Source organism: Heteronotia binoei, chromosome 10 (assembly GCF_032191835.1).
Source record: "Heteronotia binoei isolate CCM8104 ecotype False Entrance Well chromosome 10, APGP_CSIRO_Hbin_v1, whole genome shotgun sequence".
Classification (NCBI taxonomy): domain Eukaryota; kingdom Metazoa; phylum Chordata; class Lepidosauria; order Squamata; family Gekkonidae; genus Heteronotia; species Heteronotia binoei.
In genome coordinates, this window is record NC_083232.1 from 538,521 (window position 1) to 557,793 (window position 19,273).

Consider the following 19,273-nt stretch of genomic DNA (forward strand, 5'->3'; position numbering starts at 1 on the left):
CCTTCCTGGTGTGGCCAGCAAGCACGGATTCTCACAATTTTTTTATAACTTATCACATTTTTTTGAAACATTAAAATTAAAAATCAGTAAACTAAAAATGTGAAAAGTTTCAAGTTTGGGGCTCTTCATTTTCCCTATTTTTTTAACAATGGGGGGGGGCGCTAGTGGGTGACTTCCCTGGGGCCCCAGGAAGCCTCACCCAGACCCTGCCCACCACTTGCACAAGGAAGGCAGAGCCCACTGGGGCACCTTGGAGACCAGCACAGTGCCCTTCTGGGGATAAGCTTCCATGCGCACAGGCGCTCACTGTGGGCGCACAGCGGAGGTTATGCCCAGAATGGAACGTCGCTGGCCTTCAAGGCGTCCCGGGACTCAGACTTTGTTTTGCTGCTTCAGATCAAGAGGGCGACCTCCCCCCACCCCCATCTACCCGCAACGCTCAGAGCTGAGCAACTCTACGGAGGATCCCGCTGTTCAGAGCTGCCTGCTTTCCTCCCTCCCACCCAGGGATGGGGCCAACCAGGCATGGCCTTTTCCGGGGAGTCCAGTCCCCTGAACAACTCTTGTTCCGGGAAGCCCAGCAGCCCCTCAGCCTCCTGAGTCCGCTGGCGACACCTTGGGCATTTTAAGGCAGATGGTGGGCGCCAGGACAAAATGGCTGCTGCAGGAGGCCGAGCCAAGCACACTCACAAGCAGAAGGAGAGAGGGGAACAGAGAAGCCTGAGGAGGGACAGCACAGGTGCAGGAGAAGACGGCCAAGAAGGGGATGGGAGGATTACACACAAGGCCAAAGAGGGCAGCTAGCACACACGCTCACAGAAGAGGAGGGAGGATACACACCCCCCACAAGACTCCCAAGGGGGGAGATAAGACACACAAACACATGCAAAGAGTGAGGAGGCCATGCAAGCTGAGAGAAGGCGGCTGAAGAGAAATAAAAGACAGTTGCACAGAAAGACTACGGGGGGGGGGAGGCAAAACATGCAGATTGGCTCTGCCTTCAGAGTGAGCCTCCCACCTTCCCTGAAGCACATCCTGCCCACAGGCACCAAGGGGGGCATGTTGGGGGGCATGTTGGGGAGCCCTGCTGGGAATGGCATTTCCCAAGCATGCTGGGCCTGGTTTGGATGGGGATCATGGCTTGGAGAGAAGGAGCTTTAGTCTCCCGCCCCCTGGCCCCAAATGGCCCAGAGCAGCAGCATTTGCCCCCTTGGGGGGTGGTGGCACCAAAAGGTCAAATGAAGCCCCTGGGGGCTTTTTCAGGGTCAGGAAAAAAGTCTGGGGAGGGCGAGGTGGAAGCACCTCCTCAGCATTCAGCAGCTGTCCTCTGTCAGTGAGAAAAACAGAGTCAGGTTGAGGAAACACGGACACCATTTGCAGAGAACGTCCTGCCTTGTCCAGTTGTATTGGCCTTTCCTTGCAGGGCAGGTGCCCCAACCCCTGAATCCTCTTGCTTGCTGCCCTCAGTCAGTCTGTGCTCAAGGACAGCCTGGATTCCTCAGAGGAAGAGCTGCCTGCAGCCAGCTCTCAGCCAGTAATGGAGCCTCCAGCTGCAGCTGACTGAGCCAGAAGGAGGAGAACAAGAGAGCAGGTGACTGGCTGATCAGCAGCTGAAGCAGGAAGCAAGTCTGCAGAAGCTCCTCCCAGCCCACCTGGATCACCCTCATCCTTGCAACGCGAGACGTTTACAGTTACAAGAGAGGAGGAGAAGTGCTAGACTCAAGGCCCATTGGCAGTTGTCAGTTGAGGAGATGAGTGAGTAGTTTCAGGATGACTGGGAGTTTAGCTCCTTAAGACGCGGCTGTAAATTCAGCCAGAGAAGCAGCAGTTTGTGGTGCAACAAGTACACTTGGCTCCTGAGCCCCCAGCCGTGCTGCTGCTGGACCTCTGCAACCTTGAATGGGACCTGACAACCAGCTTTCCCGGAACCCCTGACCCTGGGCCGGACTTGCTGCCTGGAACTTCTTGACCCTCAACTGGACTTTGTTAAGCCTGCTCTCTGGAGTCCCTGAGGCTGGGACTGGACTTTTGTTGTTCTCTGCAACCTGCCCTGCTGACACCCAGCCCTGTGGCCTCCTGGGAAAGCTGCGCTCATACAGATGACCTCCTTGGTACTTCATCCAGCTCTGCAGTGCGCTTCTTGAGAGGGGGTGACCAGAACTGTCTGGGGGCTTCCAAATGATCCATACAGGGGTCTTCCCCTCTGGCCTGTTGTCTTTTCAGTCCCTTTCCTCAAGGTCTGAGACACAGAAGGAAGGTTGCCAGAATCCTCCCTCTAATGGCCGATGTGCCTCGCTGGCTTCCCAGGCAGGACAGGGCCCGGATCCAGGCCACACCCTGCCCTCCCTTTGGGCCAGACAGGCCGGGGGCCAGCCCCCCCCATGTAGATACAAACACAGCCACAGGCCCCATCTGACTTAAAAGTTTATTGGGCTAAGTTGCTAATGCTGAGTACAGCATGCGGGGGGGGGGGGGAGGATGGGTTTTGTCATGTACATCCAGGCCTCGGGGGCCGGCAGAGTCCATGCTCACTGGAGCCCCCCCCCACCGGTGTGCAAAGGAACAGGGGTTCTAAGGACCCCTGTGATGGTAAAAAGACCCTCCCCCAGTTTCACCATGAGGAACCACGGAAAGAAGCCAGGCAAGAGCCTGTCCTTCAGCTCTTGTGGGGAGGGGGGGACAGAGCTTCCCTCCCCATCCCTTATTTGGGAGCGGGGCAAGCATTCCACCCTGCCCCCCGCCTGGCAGCCTGTAGGGCAGAGGTTGTGGGGCCAGAAACAGTTCATGCTGCTGACGGGGGAGGGGCACACACACACACAAATACCCACAGGATATGGGGAGACACAACAGAGACACACAACGGAACTGGGAAGAGACCCTCACCCACAAAAGGGCTGGAGAAGTGCCCTTTCCTATTCCTCATGGGCGGGGGCTGGCCACCAGCCCTGGTGATGCCCTCAGCATCCCGTGCCAGTCAGTGCCCTGCCCCTTCTGGGCACCTGTTCTCCGGCTGCCGTCATGACCCACCAAACACCCTGGGGGGGAGACACCTCCAAGCAAGCTGGTGCCCACAGGAGGGGTTGCTGCACCCCCCTCATCCCCCCCAGGATGACCAGCCCCACAGGTGGAGAGGAGGGACGTCTGAGGCCAGGGTGGGTGGGGGGTTACATGAGCATGGACCTCCCCCCCGCAAGGGCACAGGCTCCCAGTGGGTGAGTCAACCGACCCTCGAGGGCAGCCGGGTTGGGTCTGGGAGCTCAGACAGGCCCCCCATGTCCCAAGCGCTCAGGAGCTTCAAGGGGGCAAGCCTGTGCTCTTCCCCCTCTCCCCCCGTGGGCGACTGCGGGACCCCTCAGCTGTGAGTGATATGTTTGGGGTCACAGGCGGGGGGCGGGGTGTCCTAACCCTTCCTCATCATTATTCATGAGTCCTGCAAGCAGCAGCCAGTCAGCCGGCGGTCCTCCTGGTTAGCCCCGCCCCGGTTAGGCCAGCTAACACACTGGGGCTGAGGGCCCTCCCCTGCTCCTGCCACGCCCGGAGCATCCTTGGGCTTGAAGCACCCTCTGTCCACAACAGGAGGGCCAGTTCCACCTCCCCGGAAGAGAGGCCTTTGGACCGGGCCTGGCTCACAGCTCCATTAGCTGCCAGGGTCAGAGGTGTGTCTCTGCAAGTCTGTGGAAGAGGCTGAGGAGGCCAGCTGTCCTGGGAGCGAAAGGCGGCGAGGCAGACCCGGAGACGGCTCCACCAACAGCACCACGTCGCCGGGATGGGCGGGAGACACCGAGGGCACCGGGAAGGCGGGAACCTGCTGAGGAAGGAGGCACGAGGTCAGCACAGAGCAGCCGTGGCCTTCTGAGATTGGAGGCTCTCCTTAGCCAGCCACCAGCCATCGATGCTCTTCTCTTCTCGGCACCCCCACCCAATTCCCTCCCAGGGCCACCCCCAACAGTCCCATGACTCGGTGAGCAAGACACGCTTCCTTCTGCCTGTCCTGCCCTGTCCTGTCCCTACTGGCCCTCAACACCATTCGGCACTCACAAGTTCTGGGGTTATATGGGAGAAGAAGAAGGTTCTCTCTGTCCACTTTCTCCACCCCACTCATAATCTTATAAGCCTCTACCACGTCCTCCATTCACCTTCCTCTTTGTAGACTGAAAATGTTCAGCCTTTCCTCATAGGACAGATCTTTTAACTCCTCAGTCGTCTTGCCTGCAGTTGTTATTGTTATATCTTTTTTGAGATATGGCTATCAGAACTCATGCAGTCCTCCAAAGGAGTCCTTGCCATAGATGTGGGCAAGGACATCACAGTGTTTCCAGTTTTAGCTTCAGCCCCTTTCCTAATATTCCCCAAGAGGAGGGGGGTTGGTTTTTTCACTGCTGCTGCTGTGTGGCCCACGGCAGCCCCAAGAGTTCCCTTTCCTGAGAGCCTTGCTCTCAGCCTGCTCAGGCTCCGCTAAGAATATGCTATTCAGCCACAGAGTGCAAGTGGAGAACCAGTGGGGCATCCTGGGGAGATCTTTACAAAGAGCTGCAGATGCTAAGAAGAGGTCCCTCTCAGGGATGTTTGGACGGCCACTCTGGCCACCCGGATGCTGGACGAGATGCACACATGGAGTGGCCTTCTACTGATTCAGACCCCCCCCCCCCCAGGCTCCATCACGGTCTGTGTTGCCAACTCAAACTGGCAGCTGCTCTCTTGGCTTTCAAGCAAAAGTCTTTCCCACCATCCCCGGCCTGGTCCCTTCAACTGGAGATGCTGCGGGGGACTGAACCTGGGACCTTCTGAGAACTCAGCTTCTGAGCCACAGTTCTGCCCTCCTGCAGCTTGGAGCGGTCCCACGGGGATGCTGGGAGCTCAGGCAGCGTGGCTGCTCCCCTACAGGACAAGGGCCCTCTGCAAAGCTCTCACCCCTAAAGCCCCCCCAACTCCCCCAGCCCCAGCATTTTCAGGCACTTTTTAAATACATGCAATTACCGGTTCACTGTTATTTTGATTTGCCTGAAAAAGCTCTCCGGTGACACATGGGGAGGGGGAGGGCTGGTGCTGGTGTGGGTGGAGCCAGTAAAACCACACCCCTTCCTGTCAGCCTTGAAGCAGTGACTGGACAAAGACTTAAAATTATAGAATCAAAGAGTTGGAAGGGACCTCCAGGTTAATCTAGTCCAACCCCCTGCACAATGCAGGAAATTCACAAATACCTCCCCCTAAATTCACAGGCTCTTCATTGCTGTCAGAGGGCCATCTAGCCTCTGTTTAAAAACCTCCAAGGAAGGAGAACCCACCATCTCCCAAGGAGGAAGCCTCTTCCACTGAGGAACTGCTCTAACGGTCAAGAAGTTCTTCCTAATGTTGAGCCAGAAACTCTTTATTTAATTTCAACCCACTGGTTCTGGTCCTCCCTTCTGGGGCCACAGAAAACAATTCCACCCCATCCTCTATATGGCAGCCCTTAAAGTACTTGGATGGGGATGCTATCACCTCTCAGTCATCTCATCTCCAGGCTAAACAGGCCCAGCTCCTTCAACCTTTCCTCATAGGACTTGGTCTCCAGAGCCCTCACCATCTTCGTCGCCCTCCTCTGGACCCCTCCCAGCTTGTCTGCATCCTTGTCAGGGATGCTCTTCTAGGAGGATCCTGAATTGAGCAGGGGGCTGGACTAGATGGCCTCTGTGGGCCCTTCCAACTCTGGGATTCTAATTTCTATTATTCTATGACTTACCCAAGCAGGGGGGTGGAGCGCCTGGCTTTGAATGGGGGTGGCAGGAAGGGGGCCCTCTCCTGGGACAGGCTCCGGGCCAGGGGGCGGCAGCGGAGATGAGACGGCGCTATAAGCTGGGGGGACCAGGACAGCCTGGCGCTGCAGCAGCTGCATGACGGCTCCCACGTCTGCTGTCAGCCGCGCCTCCAACCTGCAGGAAAGAAGGGGAGGAAGAGAGGCTGTCCGGGGCCCTTGATGGACGCCCACCCACCCACGGGGCACCTGCCTCTGGGAGACTCCAGTCCCTCTTCATCCCCAACCACCTTGCTGAGCCTCCCTGCCCTCCTCTGGAGGAGTCAGGGGCTGGCTGCTGGGTGAGAGGACAGATGGACCCTGACTGGTCTCATCCAGCCAAGTTCCAGCCAGCCATCTCTGGACACTCAGGCCACTTCTGCAGCACCCTCACCAGTCACAACGCTGAAAAGCAGGAGATCTTATTCTCTCCTGGTCAGTCAGTCAGTCTCTGTCACCCACACTCACACCCACACCCTGAAAGATCGCGGAGGGAGGTTCTGGATGGGTGTGCGAGCACTTCCCTTTAGGGAGCCAATTGCAAACAGCAGAAATGCCAAGTGGACACAAATTGGAGCCAAGTATTTTAAACAATACACATCCACAAGAAAACAGGAGGGTAAACCCACACCCAGCATTAATGCCGGCAGCTGATTGGCTGAGGTTGTCTGTGACTGCTTCCTGGTGGGCACCCTGTTTCTCAGGGTCCAATCCCACAAGACCTCCGTTTCACAGCAGAATCCTCTAGGAACAGGAACGGTCCTGGACTTCTCCTCCAAGGACTCAGAGGACCCTCTTGGGTCGTTCCCCAAACAACCTTCCAGCTGATCCCCCAGGGTTGACAGCCTCCAGGTGCTGGCTGGAGATCTCCTGCTATTACAACAGATCTCCAAGGGACAGAGATCACTGGATCTACTTCCAGGTGACAAAGATCAGGCAGAAGTGACTCAGCCATGCTGGGGGAAGGAGCTGGGACAGGATTGCTGGTGAGGTGAGTGGATTTTGCTTCTTCTAAACTCATGGGGGAGCATTCACTGAGGTTGCTGTGTGAGAGAAGTGTGTGAGGGTTGCAGTGTGAGTGCTTGAAGCCTACTGGAGAGGGGCTTCTAATTGCTTCACAGTGGTTTTTCGCCTCGTTTGCTGCTGAGAGAGAAGGGCCTATTTGCCTGGAGGTGGTTGCCGGCCCCACCCTCTGCTGTTGCTGTGGCTGTTGAGTCAGAGGTGGGGGCTTTAAATTGCAAGGCCCCTCCACACCAGAGGCTCTGGACCTGGGATTCTGGCCAGAGGGCCCTGTAGGAAGGTGAACAGTTCCTCACAAGAAGTCTTCAGAGGCAGTTTGGCAGTGGAACTCATTTGGATTGGATTTGAAATTTGAAATGGGTTGCAGCAGCATGGCCGGTGAAGGAGAAGAGGCAGCAACATGCAAAGTCTGTGGCATGTTCATATTTTTACCTGAGGGTAACAGCAATTACACTTGTAGCAAATGTACGTTGGGAGCCTTACTGGAGGGGAAGATACAGGGACTAGAGGCACGCTCCGTGCTCCAACTTATAAGGGAAGGTGACGACTTCATGGATGGAACCCATGAAATGCTCTCCTGAAGACCACCACCACTGTCACAGCCCTTGTTGGCGCAAGCACCCCCCCCCACTGCTGCCCCCCGTACCTGTTGAGCTGTTTCTGCAGCAGGTCCAGGCGGTTCTCCAGGTCGCAGCGGCGGCGGTGCCCCCCAGTGCTGCTGACCAGGGGGATGTTGAGGGTTGTGTGGGCAGGAACGGGGCAGCGGGGCAGCTCCTGGCGCTCTCGGCTTTCGCCCCAGAAGCTGAAGATGTTGGACACGCCAGAGAAGGCCCCTAAAGGGCAGAGGAGAAGGAGTCAGTCCCCCCCCACACACACTAGGCATCTGCCCTGTCCTGTCCTGGGGGGGGGGGGGCAGGATCTCAGGGCTCCCAGCTCCAGAGGCCTTGGGAAAAGGGGCCACAGACAAAGTCAGGAAGATGGGGAAAGAGCGTCCAGGCTTGGCTCAGAAGGCCTCCCACCCCACCCCCCAGAGGTGGCCGGACCCCTCCTCCAAGCTCAGGGGGGGCCCCAGACAGGCACTCTGGAAGCCAGACACAGAAGAGCCCAGGAGAAGGACAGGGAGCTGCAGGAGGCGGGGCCTCCCGTCCATCAGAAATAGTCTACTTCCCATCAGTAGGTGGGAGGGGTGCCTTGGGACCCAGGTGCGAAGGGTGCCAGAGAGGGGAGAGGATGCCCAGCCCAGGACAGAAAGGAGGCTGCAGCTCAGCTCAACGATGGGCATCCTTGCTAATCAGATGTATGAGAAACTTGTAAGCCTGGCTTTGGAGAGTCTGAGTTAGTGACCTAATACAGCCAATCCAAGAAGGACAATTTAATTAGCCACCCAGGCGCATCCTATTGAGTGACTGTTCGAGAGGGCTCTGGAAGGCAGGGAACGGAGGTCCTCAATTTCTGCCTTGCCTTGTGAAGCTCCCTATTTTTGAGTCAGGCACTTATCAAAAGGTCAAGGAAAGGTCCCCTGTGCAAGCTCCAGTCGTTTCCCACTCTGGGGTGATGTTGCTTTCACAACATTTTTGCAGCAGGCTTTTTACGGGGTGGTTTGCCATTGCCTTCCCCAGTCATCTGCACTTCTCCCCCAGTAAGCTGGGGACTCATTTGACCGACCTCGGAAGGGTGGAAGGCTGAGTCAACCTGGAACCAACTACCTGAACCAGCTTCTGCCGGGATCGAACTCAGGTCGTGAGCAGTACTGCAGCTTGCCACTCTGCACCACAGGGCTCCATAAGGCACTTAGAGGACTCACCTATTTCTCAGTCAGAGAAGGGCATGAGGTCGAGCCCCCAGAGGCAGGGAGGGGGGCTGCTGGGGGGTGCAGAAGCCCGGAAGGGCCTCAGGAGGAAGCAGAGCACAGCCAGGTTTAGGGGTGGCCCCTGTGCCGGTAATGGTCCTAGGCAGCAAACTCTTGGCCTGGCGAGGCACCTTTCAAACTATGGGGTTCTTCCCCCTCAGTTCTGGCTCCCTGCTACTTAGGTTCATCCTGAGTTTTGCATGTTTTTTTGTGCTTTTAGTTTTCACTCTGCATTTCTGTCCTCCTTCTTTGTTTTTTTTTGTATTTTTTAATGTTTGTGTGTGTGTGCGTGTGCACACCTGGAAGTCATGGTGACCTCTGGGGGCATGGAGCTTATTCAGAGAAGTGACTGAAGGACTCCTGCCCTGCCCTCCCAACTGCTGGCGTTCCTTTGGAGGCCTCCCATCCAAGGATCTCTTTATTCGTTATTTCACATGTCTCTCCTCCCTTCCCAGATGGGATCAGGCTTGACCCTGTTTGGCTTCCAAGGCTGGCCTTGCAGCTGGGCTACTCAGGCCAGGACCTTTGGCTTCTTCCTGACATGCAGGGTTGGTTTTCTTTGTCTCACCCACCTCTACCCCACTTTGCACTGGTTGGCCTCCCCTGGTCAAACCCCTCCCTTTCTTCCTTCCCAACTCGAAGACGAGTGGTTTGGTTTTCTTCTTTAAAAATGTTTTAAAATACCAATATATCACTAGAATGTTGTAACAACAGGCTTAGCAGGTTCTCTGAATTCCCAGCTTTCAAAAAAAAACTGTGAGTCTCTAGCCCCCTTCCCTGGTGAAGATATGCCTCTTACCTTATACCTCTGTGAGGGAGAGGTTTGTTTTTGGGGGGAGTCTAGCTGGGAATTCAGAGAAGACTTAAGTTTGTTTTTAAAATGAAAGCAGGGAATTTAGAGAACCTGCTAAGCCGATTGTTTCAATGATCTAGAGATCTGTTGCTAGTTTAATGCTGTTTATTAAAAGGTGTGTGTGTATGTGGGGGGGGGCTGTGACTCCAATGATGACAGCACACATACCCCCCCTCGAGAAGCCTCATTACCGAAGGGCGGTGTGGGCAAAAGTGACCCAGCTCCACCACTGAGCCAAAACAGAAGTAGAGCAGAGCAGCAGAAGAGCTGAGCCCAGAGAGACTGACTGCCAAGAAACTGAAGAGCCAGTGGAGTGGGTGGAAGAGCAGAATCCCAAATAACACCCAGTGAGAAGGAGGCCTTCTCCAAGGGAGTCCAGCCAGAAGCGGCATTCGGGGCTCAGCCTCCTGCCCCTGCCTCCCACCTCTGACCCACCCAAACTGGGGCCAGCTGCCTTCCGAGCTTCTAGCCCTCCCACCCCCTTCTCTGCCTTCTGAGCACCTGGGCCTCTCTTCCATCATATAAGGTGCTGAGTTCCCCTGCTGCTGACTCTCCCCCCCCCCTGCCCTGCAATAGCCCTGGGTGCCGCAAGACCCGCCCCTGTGTCCTGCCCCCTCAGCTCTGATTGGGGGATCCCCTGGGCCTCCCTCCCTGGGAGGTGCCTACCTGGCAGAGGGTTGCACGTCTCCTTGCCTCTCTGCTCCTCCATCAGGGGGCCCCCAGTGGGGCGGAAGGGCGAGAGCTCTGTGGCCTGGGGGGCCGAGATGGGGGTCTCCTCCTCATCGCTTGACGGGGGGCTGGATGCCACGGAGCTGCTGAGGCAGGGGCCCCACCTGGGCTGGCCACGGGCAGCGTCTGGGCAGTTCTGGCCCACGGGCAGGGCCCTCTGCTGGCCTTTCAACTCTCCAGCATTTGCCTCATCTGCAGCACACGGGAGAGACACAGCGGCAGGCTGAATCCAGGGCAGGGGCTGTGGCTGCAAGCTGAGCAGCCTCCCCCGCATAACTGCAGCCCAACCTCCCCCCCCCCGGGGGCACCAGAAGAGGCTGCTCCCCTGCAGAAGGGAAAGGAGGGAGGAGAGTCGGGGGGCCCAAGAGGAGTCCTCTGGGCATGTCCGGGTGGGGTGGGGTGGGGTGGGCTGGCCAAGGGGGAAACCACCAGCAGGAGCCAGCAGGGAACTCCTTTGGGTTTTCTGAATACCTACAAGGAGGAGGGGGCTAGTGACCGCTGGACTGAACCGAGGAAGCTCTTCTCCCAGGGGACTCGTCAATGAAAGCCCCCCCCCCCCCCCGATCACCCACGGAAAGGACCAAGGAGAGTCCCCACAGCATCTCTTATCCAGGGGCCAAGAAGGAGCTGAATGAGGCTGGAACATTTAATGGGTGGGGAGCCCTCCAGCTTGCCCTGCCTCTCTCTTGCTCTTAGGGTGGGGGTGGCACTTCCAAGGCCAGGCACACACAGCAACTCCCAGGACTTTCTGTAGCCTCCGGAGGGCTGTGCAAATTAAGCTTGAAGCTCCAAGAAGAAGAAGACTGCAGATTTATACCCTGCCCTTCTCTCTGAATTGGAGTCTCAGAGCGGCTTACAATCACCTACATCTTCTCCCACCACAACAGACACCTTGTGAGGCAGGTGGGGCTGAGAGACCTCTCCCAGAAGCTGCTCTTTCAAGGACAACTCCTATGAGAGCTATGGCTGACCCAAGGTCATTCCAGCAGGTGCAAGTGGAGGAGTGGGGAATCAAACCCGGTTCTCCCAGATAAGAGTCCGCACACTTAACCACTACACCCAACTGGCTCTCTATGGCTGACCCAAGGTCATTCCAGCAGGTGCAAGTGGAGGAGTGGGGAATCAAACCCCGTTCTCCCAGATAAGAGTCTGCACACTTAACCACGACACCCAACTGGCTCTCTATTAGAGCTATGGCTGACCCAAGGCCATTCCAGCAGCTGCAAGTGGAAAAGTGGGGAATCAAACCCGGTTCTCCCAGATAAGAGTCTGCGCACTTAACCACTACACCCAACTGGCTCTCTATTGGAGCTATGGCTGACCCAAGGCCATTCCAGCAGGTGCAAGTGGAGGAGTGGGAAATCAAACCCGATTCTCCCAGATAAGAGTCTGCATGCTTAACCACTACACCAAACTGGGTCTCTATTAGAGCTATGGCTGACCCAAGGCCATTCCAGCAGCTGCAAGTGGAGGAGTGGGGAATCAAACCCAGTTCTCCCAGATAAGAGTCTGCGCACTTAACCACTACACCCAACTGGGTCTCTATTAGAGCTATGGCTGACCCAAGGCCATTCCAGCAGCTGCAAGTGGAAAAGTGGGGAATCAAACCCGGTTCTCCCAGACAAGAGTCTGCGCACTTAACCACTACACCCAACTGGGTCTCTATTAGAGCTATGGCTGACCCAAGGCCATCCCAGCAGCTGCAAGTGGAAAAGTGGGCAATCAAACCCGGTTCTCCCAGATAAGAGTCTGCGCACTTAACCACTACACCCAACTGGCTCTCTATTAGAGCTATGGCTGACCCAAGGCCATTCCAGCAGGTGCAAGTGGAGGAGTGGGAAATCAAACCCGATTCTCCCAGATAAGAGTCTGCATGCTTAACCACTACACCCAACTGGGTCTCTATTAGAGCTATGGCTGACCCAAGGCCATTCCAGCAGCTGCAAGTGGAAAAGTGGGGAATCAAACCCGGTTCTCCCAGACAAGAGTCTGCGCACTTAACCACTACACCCAACTGGGTCTCTATTAGAGCTATGGCTGACTCAAGGCCATCCCAGCAGCTGCAAGTGGAAAAGTGGGGAATCAAACCCGGTTCTCCCAGATCAGAGTCTGCGCACTTAACCACTACACCCAACTGGCTCTCTATTAGAGCTATGGCTGACCCAAGGCCATTCCGGCAGCTGTAAGTGGAGGAGTGGGGAATCAAACCCGATTCTCCCACTACACCAAACTGGCTCACTACACCAATGATGCCCCAAAGTCTAAAACCTTTAATTTCACTGGAATCACTTTTACTTTCAAAAGAGGGGCCTCTGCCGGAATTTGGGCACCATTCAGAAGGCAGTTAAAAGGGGGAAGAAAGGGAGTCAAATTGCTCAAGGATGCCAGGAAACTATTTGGAACTGCACAATCTGAGGCCCAGGCAGGATGGATCCTTCAAATCAGGAATGGTCCCGCCAAGTCTGAAAGGATCCCTGCACTGAGACCACAAAAGGCTTCTTCCAAAAAAGTGGAAGATTTCCAGGAAGGGAGCACCGTTTCCGGCAAAACAAATGCAAGCTTCACAATAAGGTGAGCAAACAGCCACAACATTCAGACAAAGAATAAGCATTTCTTCAACTGCATCACACATGAACACCAGAAGCTGCCTTCTGCTGAGCCAGACCACAAATCCATCAAGATCAGCACTGTCGACTTAGACAGAGAGCAGCTCTCTCTCTCCCGGGTCTCACCTACAGCTTGATTAAAATAAAGAACAGGGCAAAATAAGAGGGGAGCAACACACTGAAGAACCATACAAAAGAGATAAAAGGATGACAGAATCCTTCCATGAAGAAACTTTTGAAAGAGCCTGTAGTTTTAAAAAGCCAAGTGAGAGCCACGCTGAGAGCAATTGGGAGAAACAAACCACCAAGAGCAAAGGGGATATCAACAGAGCTATTTGAAGTCACAGAGAAAGAGTCCACCAAAATCATAACACAAACGTGCCAATGAATACGGAATACGAAACAATGGCCTCCCACAGGCTGGAAACTCTCAGTCTCCATTCCAGCAACAAAAAAGGAGATTGCAGAAACTATTGCATTAATTTCACACACAAGTCAAGGGATGCTCAAACTCTTACAACAAGACTTGACATATATGGAACAAGAAACACCAGATGTTCAAGCTGGATTCAGAAAAGGAAGAGGCCCTAGAGATCCTGTTACAAATTTATGGTGGTTAATGGAGCATCCGAGAGAATTCCAGAAAAAAACAGCTTGTGTTTTGCAGATTATAGCAAAGTTGTTGACTGTGTGGATCATGAAAAGCTTTAAAGGAAATTGTGCCACAACACCTGACGGTTTGGATGCACAACCTGTACTGGGACAGGCGGCCCCTGTTAGGACAGAATATGGAGAAACCGAACAGTTCCCAGGTGGCCAAGGGGTCGCACAAGGATGGCTTCTATCGCCCTGTCTCTGCATGCAGAACGCATCATAAGGAAAGTGAGATGAGATTTAGATGAAGGTGGAGTGAAACTTGGCAGCAGCAACATCAGGTGACCTTGAAAAGACTCCTGAGGAAGGCCAAAGTGGAGACTACGGCAGAATGGCACCGCTTCAAGAGTGACGATGAAGAAATCAAAATGGTGAAAGATTTTCTATTGAAGGAAGCAGGAACAGAGGAGATCAACAGGCCATCATGGCCCTCCATGTAAATGACGGGACGTTTCAGAGAACGTTAATTCATTGGGTGGACAGAAGTTGGAACGACCTGATGGCCCTGCGCGTGCGCACACACACACACACACACACACACACACACACACACTCCCCGGCTCCGTCATCAGCCAGGAAAGCAGCAGGAGAGGGAGGCTGGGCAGGGCAGCCAGAGAGGAGGGTGCTGGAGGGCCAGGAAGGCCTCTCATTCATGTCACAGAATTCCCCATTAACTACCGATGGGTGTCGAAGCTGGACAATGAAGAAAGCGGGTTTTTGGAAATGTGTTGGGGGAGAGTTTTACAGACTCTGTGGACTGCAAAGAAGTGTGTCCTCGCTCGAATCAAGGCCTGAACTCTCCAGAGAAGCTAAAACGAGTACACCAAGGCTGCCATAGATTGTGTGAAGACAAGAGTCACCGGGGGGGGGGGGTGGAACCTAATCATGCTAGGAAAAGTGGGAGGCAGCAGGAAAAGAGTTAGACCCAACCGGAGGCTAGATGGCCATTTGACAGCAATGGAGATCTTGTGAATGTAGGGGGAGGGGTTTGTGAGTTTCCTGCATTGTGCAGGGGGCTGGACCAGATGACCCAGGAGGTCCCATCCAATTCTAGTATGCTATGATTCCAACCAGAGATGGATGGACTCAATGGAGGAAGCCACAAAGGCCCTCAGATCGCAAGACCAGAGCAAGACTGTTAGTGAGAGGCCGTCATTTGTTCATGGGGTTCCCTTAGGTCAGCAAGTAGCCTGATGGCACTTTACACCCCCCACACCCCCCCAGATGCCCTTCCCTTTTGGCCCTGCGACCAGCCTCCATTTGCATGGGATGGAAAGACAGGAGTGCTCACTCTCCAGTTAGTTAAGTCCTTAAATGGACACAGAAAGGCAGGGTGCTCTTACTGGGGGCATCTCCTGGGCCCAGTTGGGCTCACCTAGCTGCAGACTCAAAGGAATGTGCCTGAGGAGCACCCTGCCTGGCAAGAGGACGTGTGACGCACAGCCCGACTCCTCCTGGACCAGGCCCTGCACCCCCCTCACCTTTCTCAGTGCGTCGGCGGAAGGAGAGTTTGCGTCGGCGCAGCCGGTTGAAGCCTCCATTGATCTCCTCGCTGCCCGGGGAGCCTGGGATCATGTTCGTCTGCAAGCACAAGAGAAGCTCGTGGAGCTGGGGCTGAAGTCGCAGGGAGTGGAGAAGGACCAGCATCTGGGAAGGTCATGGGGCTGGCTAAGTGTGGCCTTCCCCTATATGGACCTATGAGGCTGCCTTATACTGAATCAGACCCTCGGTCCATCAAAGTCATTGTTGTCTACTCAGACTGACAGCGGCTCTTCAGGGTCTCCAGCTGAGGTTTTTCACACCTATTTGCCTGGACCCTTTTTAGGGGAGATGCCAGGGATTGAACCTGGGACCTTCTGCTTCCCAAGCAGATACTCTGCCACTGAGCCACCATCCCTCCCTCCAGAACTGTCTACTCAGACGGGCAACGGCTCTCCAGGGTCTCAAGCTGAGGTTTTTCATGCCTATTTGCCTGGACCCTTTCGAGTTGGAGATGCCAGGGATTGAACCTGGGACCTTCTGCTTCCCAAGCAGATGCTCTACCACTGAGCCACCGTCCCTCCCCAAGTCCCTCCCTAGTCCAGCTACAGGCTCTGAGGGCCCGTGGAACCACCCCCTCTCTCCTGAGCTGCTCTGCAGGCCACTGGGTGGATCAGAACTCACATCTCGCAGATTGAAGGTGATCTCCAAGTTGGACCAGAAGTGGTCGGAGAACTCTGGGTACATGTCCAGCACCTCCAGCAGGTCTTCCCGGTGAATCTTGTGCAGATCACAGTAGGTCAGGGCTCGCACATCTGCGTTGGACTTCCCAGGGCGCGCGTACAGGTTGAGAGGCTCCCCAAAGATGTCGTTTTTCCCTGGGGGGGGCGTGGAGAGAGGAGGCAGTTAAACAAAGGGTGAGGGAACAGTTTCCCACTGGAGGGCTCACTCACCCAGAGAAGGGTGGCAGATCAGCCTTGGAAGAAGCAGAGAAGGCACATTTCTGGGCTCAATGCAGCCCCCCCTCACGTACTGGCTGATGCAGTCACGTTCCACCTCCCCACCCCCGTTCCCCCCATCTAGGGTCCTCAGCCCCTCCTTCCTCCAGGAGTTCAGGCGGCACACGAGGGCCTCCCAACCCCATGGGGCAGGCAGGGGGGTGAGCTTCACGGCTGGGTGATCCTAGGTCTCGCCCTGGCAGGGGAGGGGGCTGGGGGTGAGCCCCAAGGGGAAGCCAGGCTGTCCCCCTCCCACAAGACAGTTCTGATATCTCCGGGGGGGGGGGGGTGGACTGCACAGAATAAGAGGAGGAGAAGTTAAAATCGACAGCAACCCAGGCCCACACCCAGCCCCCCATCCTGCCAGACGCCTCAAAGGCCCTCGCAAGCAGACCAAGGGGGAGCCTGTGCAGCCCCACGGCATGCTAGAAGCCCCCACTGCTCTGCAAGAAGGAAGGGCTGAGCCTCCTGGGTGCGTCCCCCCCCCCCCTTACCGAGGATGGCCACCACCACATCCCCGCGCAGGATCTCGATGGAGCCGCGGGAGATGAAGTAGAGGGCGGTGAGGACGTCGCCCGCGTGCACCAGGGTGTCCCCCGGGGGGGCGTGGGTGGTCTTGAACTTCATGGCCAGGGCCCGCAGGCAGCCCTTGGTGGCCCCCTTGAAAGGCTTGCAGTTCTGCAGCAGGCTGCGGTTGAGGTGCAGGCAGATGTCGGCTTGCAGGCACTCCGGGAAGCCCTTCAGCACCTGGGCGGAGGAGGAGGGAGGAGGGAGGGCCTGAGCAGCCTGGCAGAGGAGGGCCCAGGAAGCCTCCCCGGCCCTTCCCAGGCCACCCAAGGGACCCCTAAAGAGAGGCCTGACCCACTGCAGGGGGGGGACACAGGGGGCCTCCGGGCCCCGCCTTCTGCTCACAGCGTTCATGTCGATGCCGTTGGTGTAGGACCAGGCGTGCTGGAAATACTCCTCCAGGCGCTGCCGTAGGGGGTTGGGGATCTGGTGGAAGCGGATGAACTCTCGCACTCGCAGCATCTGGGTGTGGTAGCGGGCCGTCCCCGAGTATAGCCGCTGGATGATGGCCGAGACGTTCCCAAAGATGCTGGCGTACATCAGCGCTGGAGCAGAGAGGGGGAAGGGTGCTCAGCCGGGGTGGGGGAGAAAGGCCCAGACTGGCCTCAAACAGGGAACGGCACTCCCTCTCAGCTGCGGAGTCTTGCCAGCAGAAATCCCACAGCCACTCATACTGGGAGCTCCTGCATCAATTCACTTACTCTGCGGCCATTCTTCCTGAGCTACGGCAAGAATGTGTGAGCCAGAGGCTAAAAAACTGTGAGAAGAAGAAGAACTGCAGATTTATACCCCGCCCTTCTCTCTGAATCAGTGTCTCAGAGCGGCTTACAATCTCCTATGTCTTCTCCCCCCACAACAGAGACCCTGTGAGGTGGGTGGGGCTGAGAGGACTCTCACAGCAGCTGCCCTTTCAAGGACAGGGTCTCAGAGCGGCTTACAATCTCCCATACCTTCTCCCCCCACAACAAACACCCTGTGAGGTGGGTGGGGCCGAGGGGGCTCTCACAGCAGCTGCCCTTTCAAGGACAGGGTCTCAGAGCGGCTTACAATCTCCTATATCTTCTCCCCCCACAACAGACACCCTGTGAGGTGGGTGGGGCTGAGGGGGCTCTCACAGCAGCTGCCCTTTCAAGGACAGGGTCTCAGAGCGGCTTACAATCTCCTGTGTCTTCTCCCCCCACAACAAACACCCTGTGAGGTGGGTGGGGCCGAGGGGGCTCTCACAGCAGCTGCCCTTTCAAGGACAGGGTCTCAGAGCAGCTCACAATCTCCCATACCTTCTCCCCTACAACAGACGCCCTGTGAGATTTTGTGTAAATTGTGTACATTCAAAAACAAAGAGAACATAATCAATGTATGTCTATGAAGAAGAAGATATTGGATTTATATTCCGCCCTCCACCCTGAAGAGTCTCAGAGTGGCTCACAGTCTCCTTTCCCTTCCTCCCCCACAACAGACACCCTGTGAGGTAGATGAAGATACTGGATTTATATCCCGCCCTCCACTCCAAAGAGTCTCAGAGGGGCTCACAGTCTCCTTTCCCTTCCTCCCCCACAAAAGACACCCTGTGAGGTGGGTGGGGCCAAGAGGACTCTCACAGCAGCTGCCCTTTCAAGGACAACCTCTGCCAGAGCTCTGGCTGACCCAAGACCATGCCAGCAGCTGCAAGTGGAGGAGGGGGGAAGTAAACCCGGTTCTCCCAGAAAAGAGTCCATGCACTTTACCACTACACCAAACTGTCTAGCTCACACTCATTCAGCTTATAGAGAACACTGCTTGTGATGGGAAGCTGAAGACCATGCTTATAACTGTGCTATTAACTGACATGTGAAAGTTCCAAATAATGCGCTATAAATCATTCACAATAGTCACAAAAATGTTCACAAGACATCAAAACTTCATCAGCGTCCAAGAAGAAATTCAAAGTCACAATTCATAAGCCCAACAGGATCAGTTATCCTCAGGAGACCTCAACGTATCATAAAGAGCAAGGCAGATCTTGAGAGGTGGGGGCAGGAAGGGTGGCCCTTTCTGACACCCCCAGGGAAATGCTGGTCACCACTCTGGACTTGGAGCAGGGGACTCTGGGTATGTGTGTAGGGGGAGTACTTGTGAATTCCCTGTCTGGTGCAGGGGGCAGGACTAGATGACCCTGAAGGTCCCTTCCAACTCTGTGATTCTAGGATGTCACATCAGAATGTCTGTCAATGGCAGCCACACAAGAAATCCGGGTAATGCCGGTCTTGTTTCAGGCCTCTTTTTCAGTGAACCACTTTTCAAGTAGCATGTTGATTATTCCAGAATATTATATAACACACTTCCCAAGGCCTGTCCGTATATCCCACAAGAACAATTATTTCCACATGAGCTCCATTATACATTTTAGAACTCAAATTAATCCAAGCTTTCAGTAATGGCATAAGAGACTATACGTTGATTCCGTTGGATTTATGAATTGTGACTTTGAATTTCTTCTTGGATGTTTATGACTTTTGATGACTCGTTTACATTTTTGTACTGTGAGTATTGTGAATTCTTTGTATAGTGATTATTGGGAACTTTGTACATTTCAATTAAATAGAACAAGTTATAAGCACAGTGTTTAGTGTCTCGTTACAACATCATTTCCTTGTTGCATTCATCTCCTGCACATCATAATCCTTCCTGAGGGTCAGTTCTGCAAACTAGTGATTGTCTGGGGCGCCAGCCTTCTGGGGGAGCTGAACTGGGTGCCGTCCTTGTGAC

General features: G+C 55.3%; 2 protein-coding genes across 4 annotated transcripts in view; both read right to left on the reverse strand.

Annotated features, from left to right (window-relative positions):
- The window catches only part of LOC132578050 (arf-GAP with GTPase, ANK repeat and PH domain-containing protein 3-like), a 403,463-nt gene that overhangs the window by 230,649 nt on the left and 153,541 nt on the right, over nt 1–19,273 (reverse strand). The gene's annotated exons all lie outside the window — the stretch shown is intronic.
- The window catches only part of KCNH2 (potassium voltage-gated channel subfamily H member 2), an 82,682-nt gene continuing 67,020 nt past the window's right edge, over nt 3,612–19,273 (reverse strand). The window contains exons 8-15 of the mRNA XM_060247970.1: nt 16,874–17,073; nt 16,456–16,708; nt 15,648–15,841; nt 14,966–15,065; nt 10,162–10,416; nt 7,440–7,626; nt 5,723–5,912; nt 3,612–3,805 (exon numbers count right to left, since the gene is read on the reverse strand). Coding sequence (XP_060103953.1) covers nt 3,638–3,805; nt 5,723–5,912; nt 7,440–7,626; nt 10,162–10,416; nt 14,966–15,065; nt 15,648–15,841; nt 16,456–16,708; nt 16,874–17,073 — 1,547 coding nt within the window. The 3' untranslated portion in view covers nt 3,612–3,637. The remainder of the gene's footprint in view (nt 3,806–5,722; nt 5,913–7,439; nt 7,627–10,161; nt 10,417–14,965; nt 15,066–15,647; nt 15,842–16,455; nt 16,709–16,873; nt 17,074–19,273) is intronic.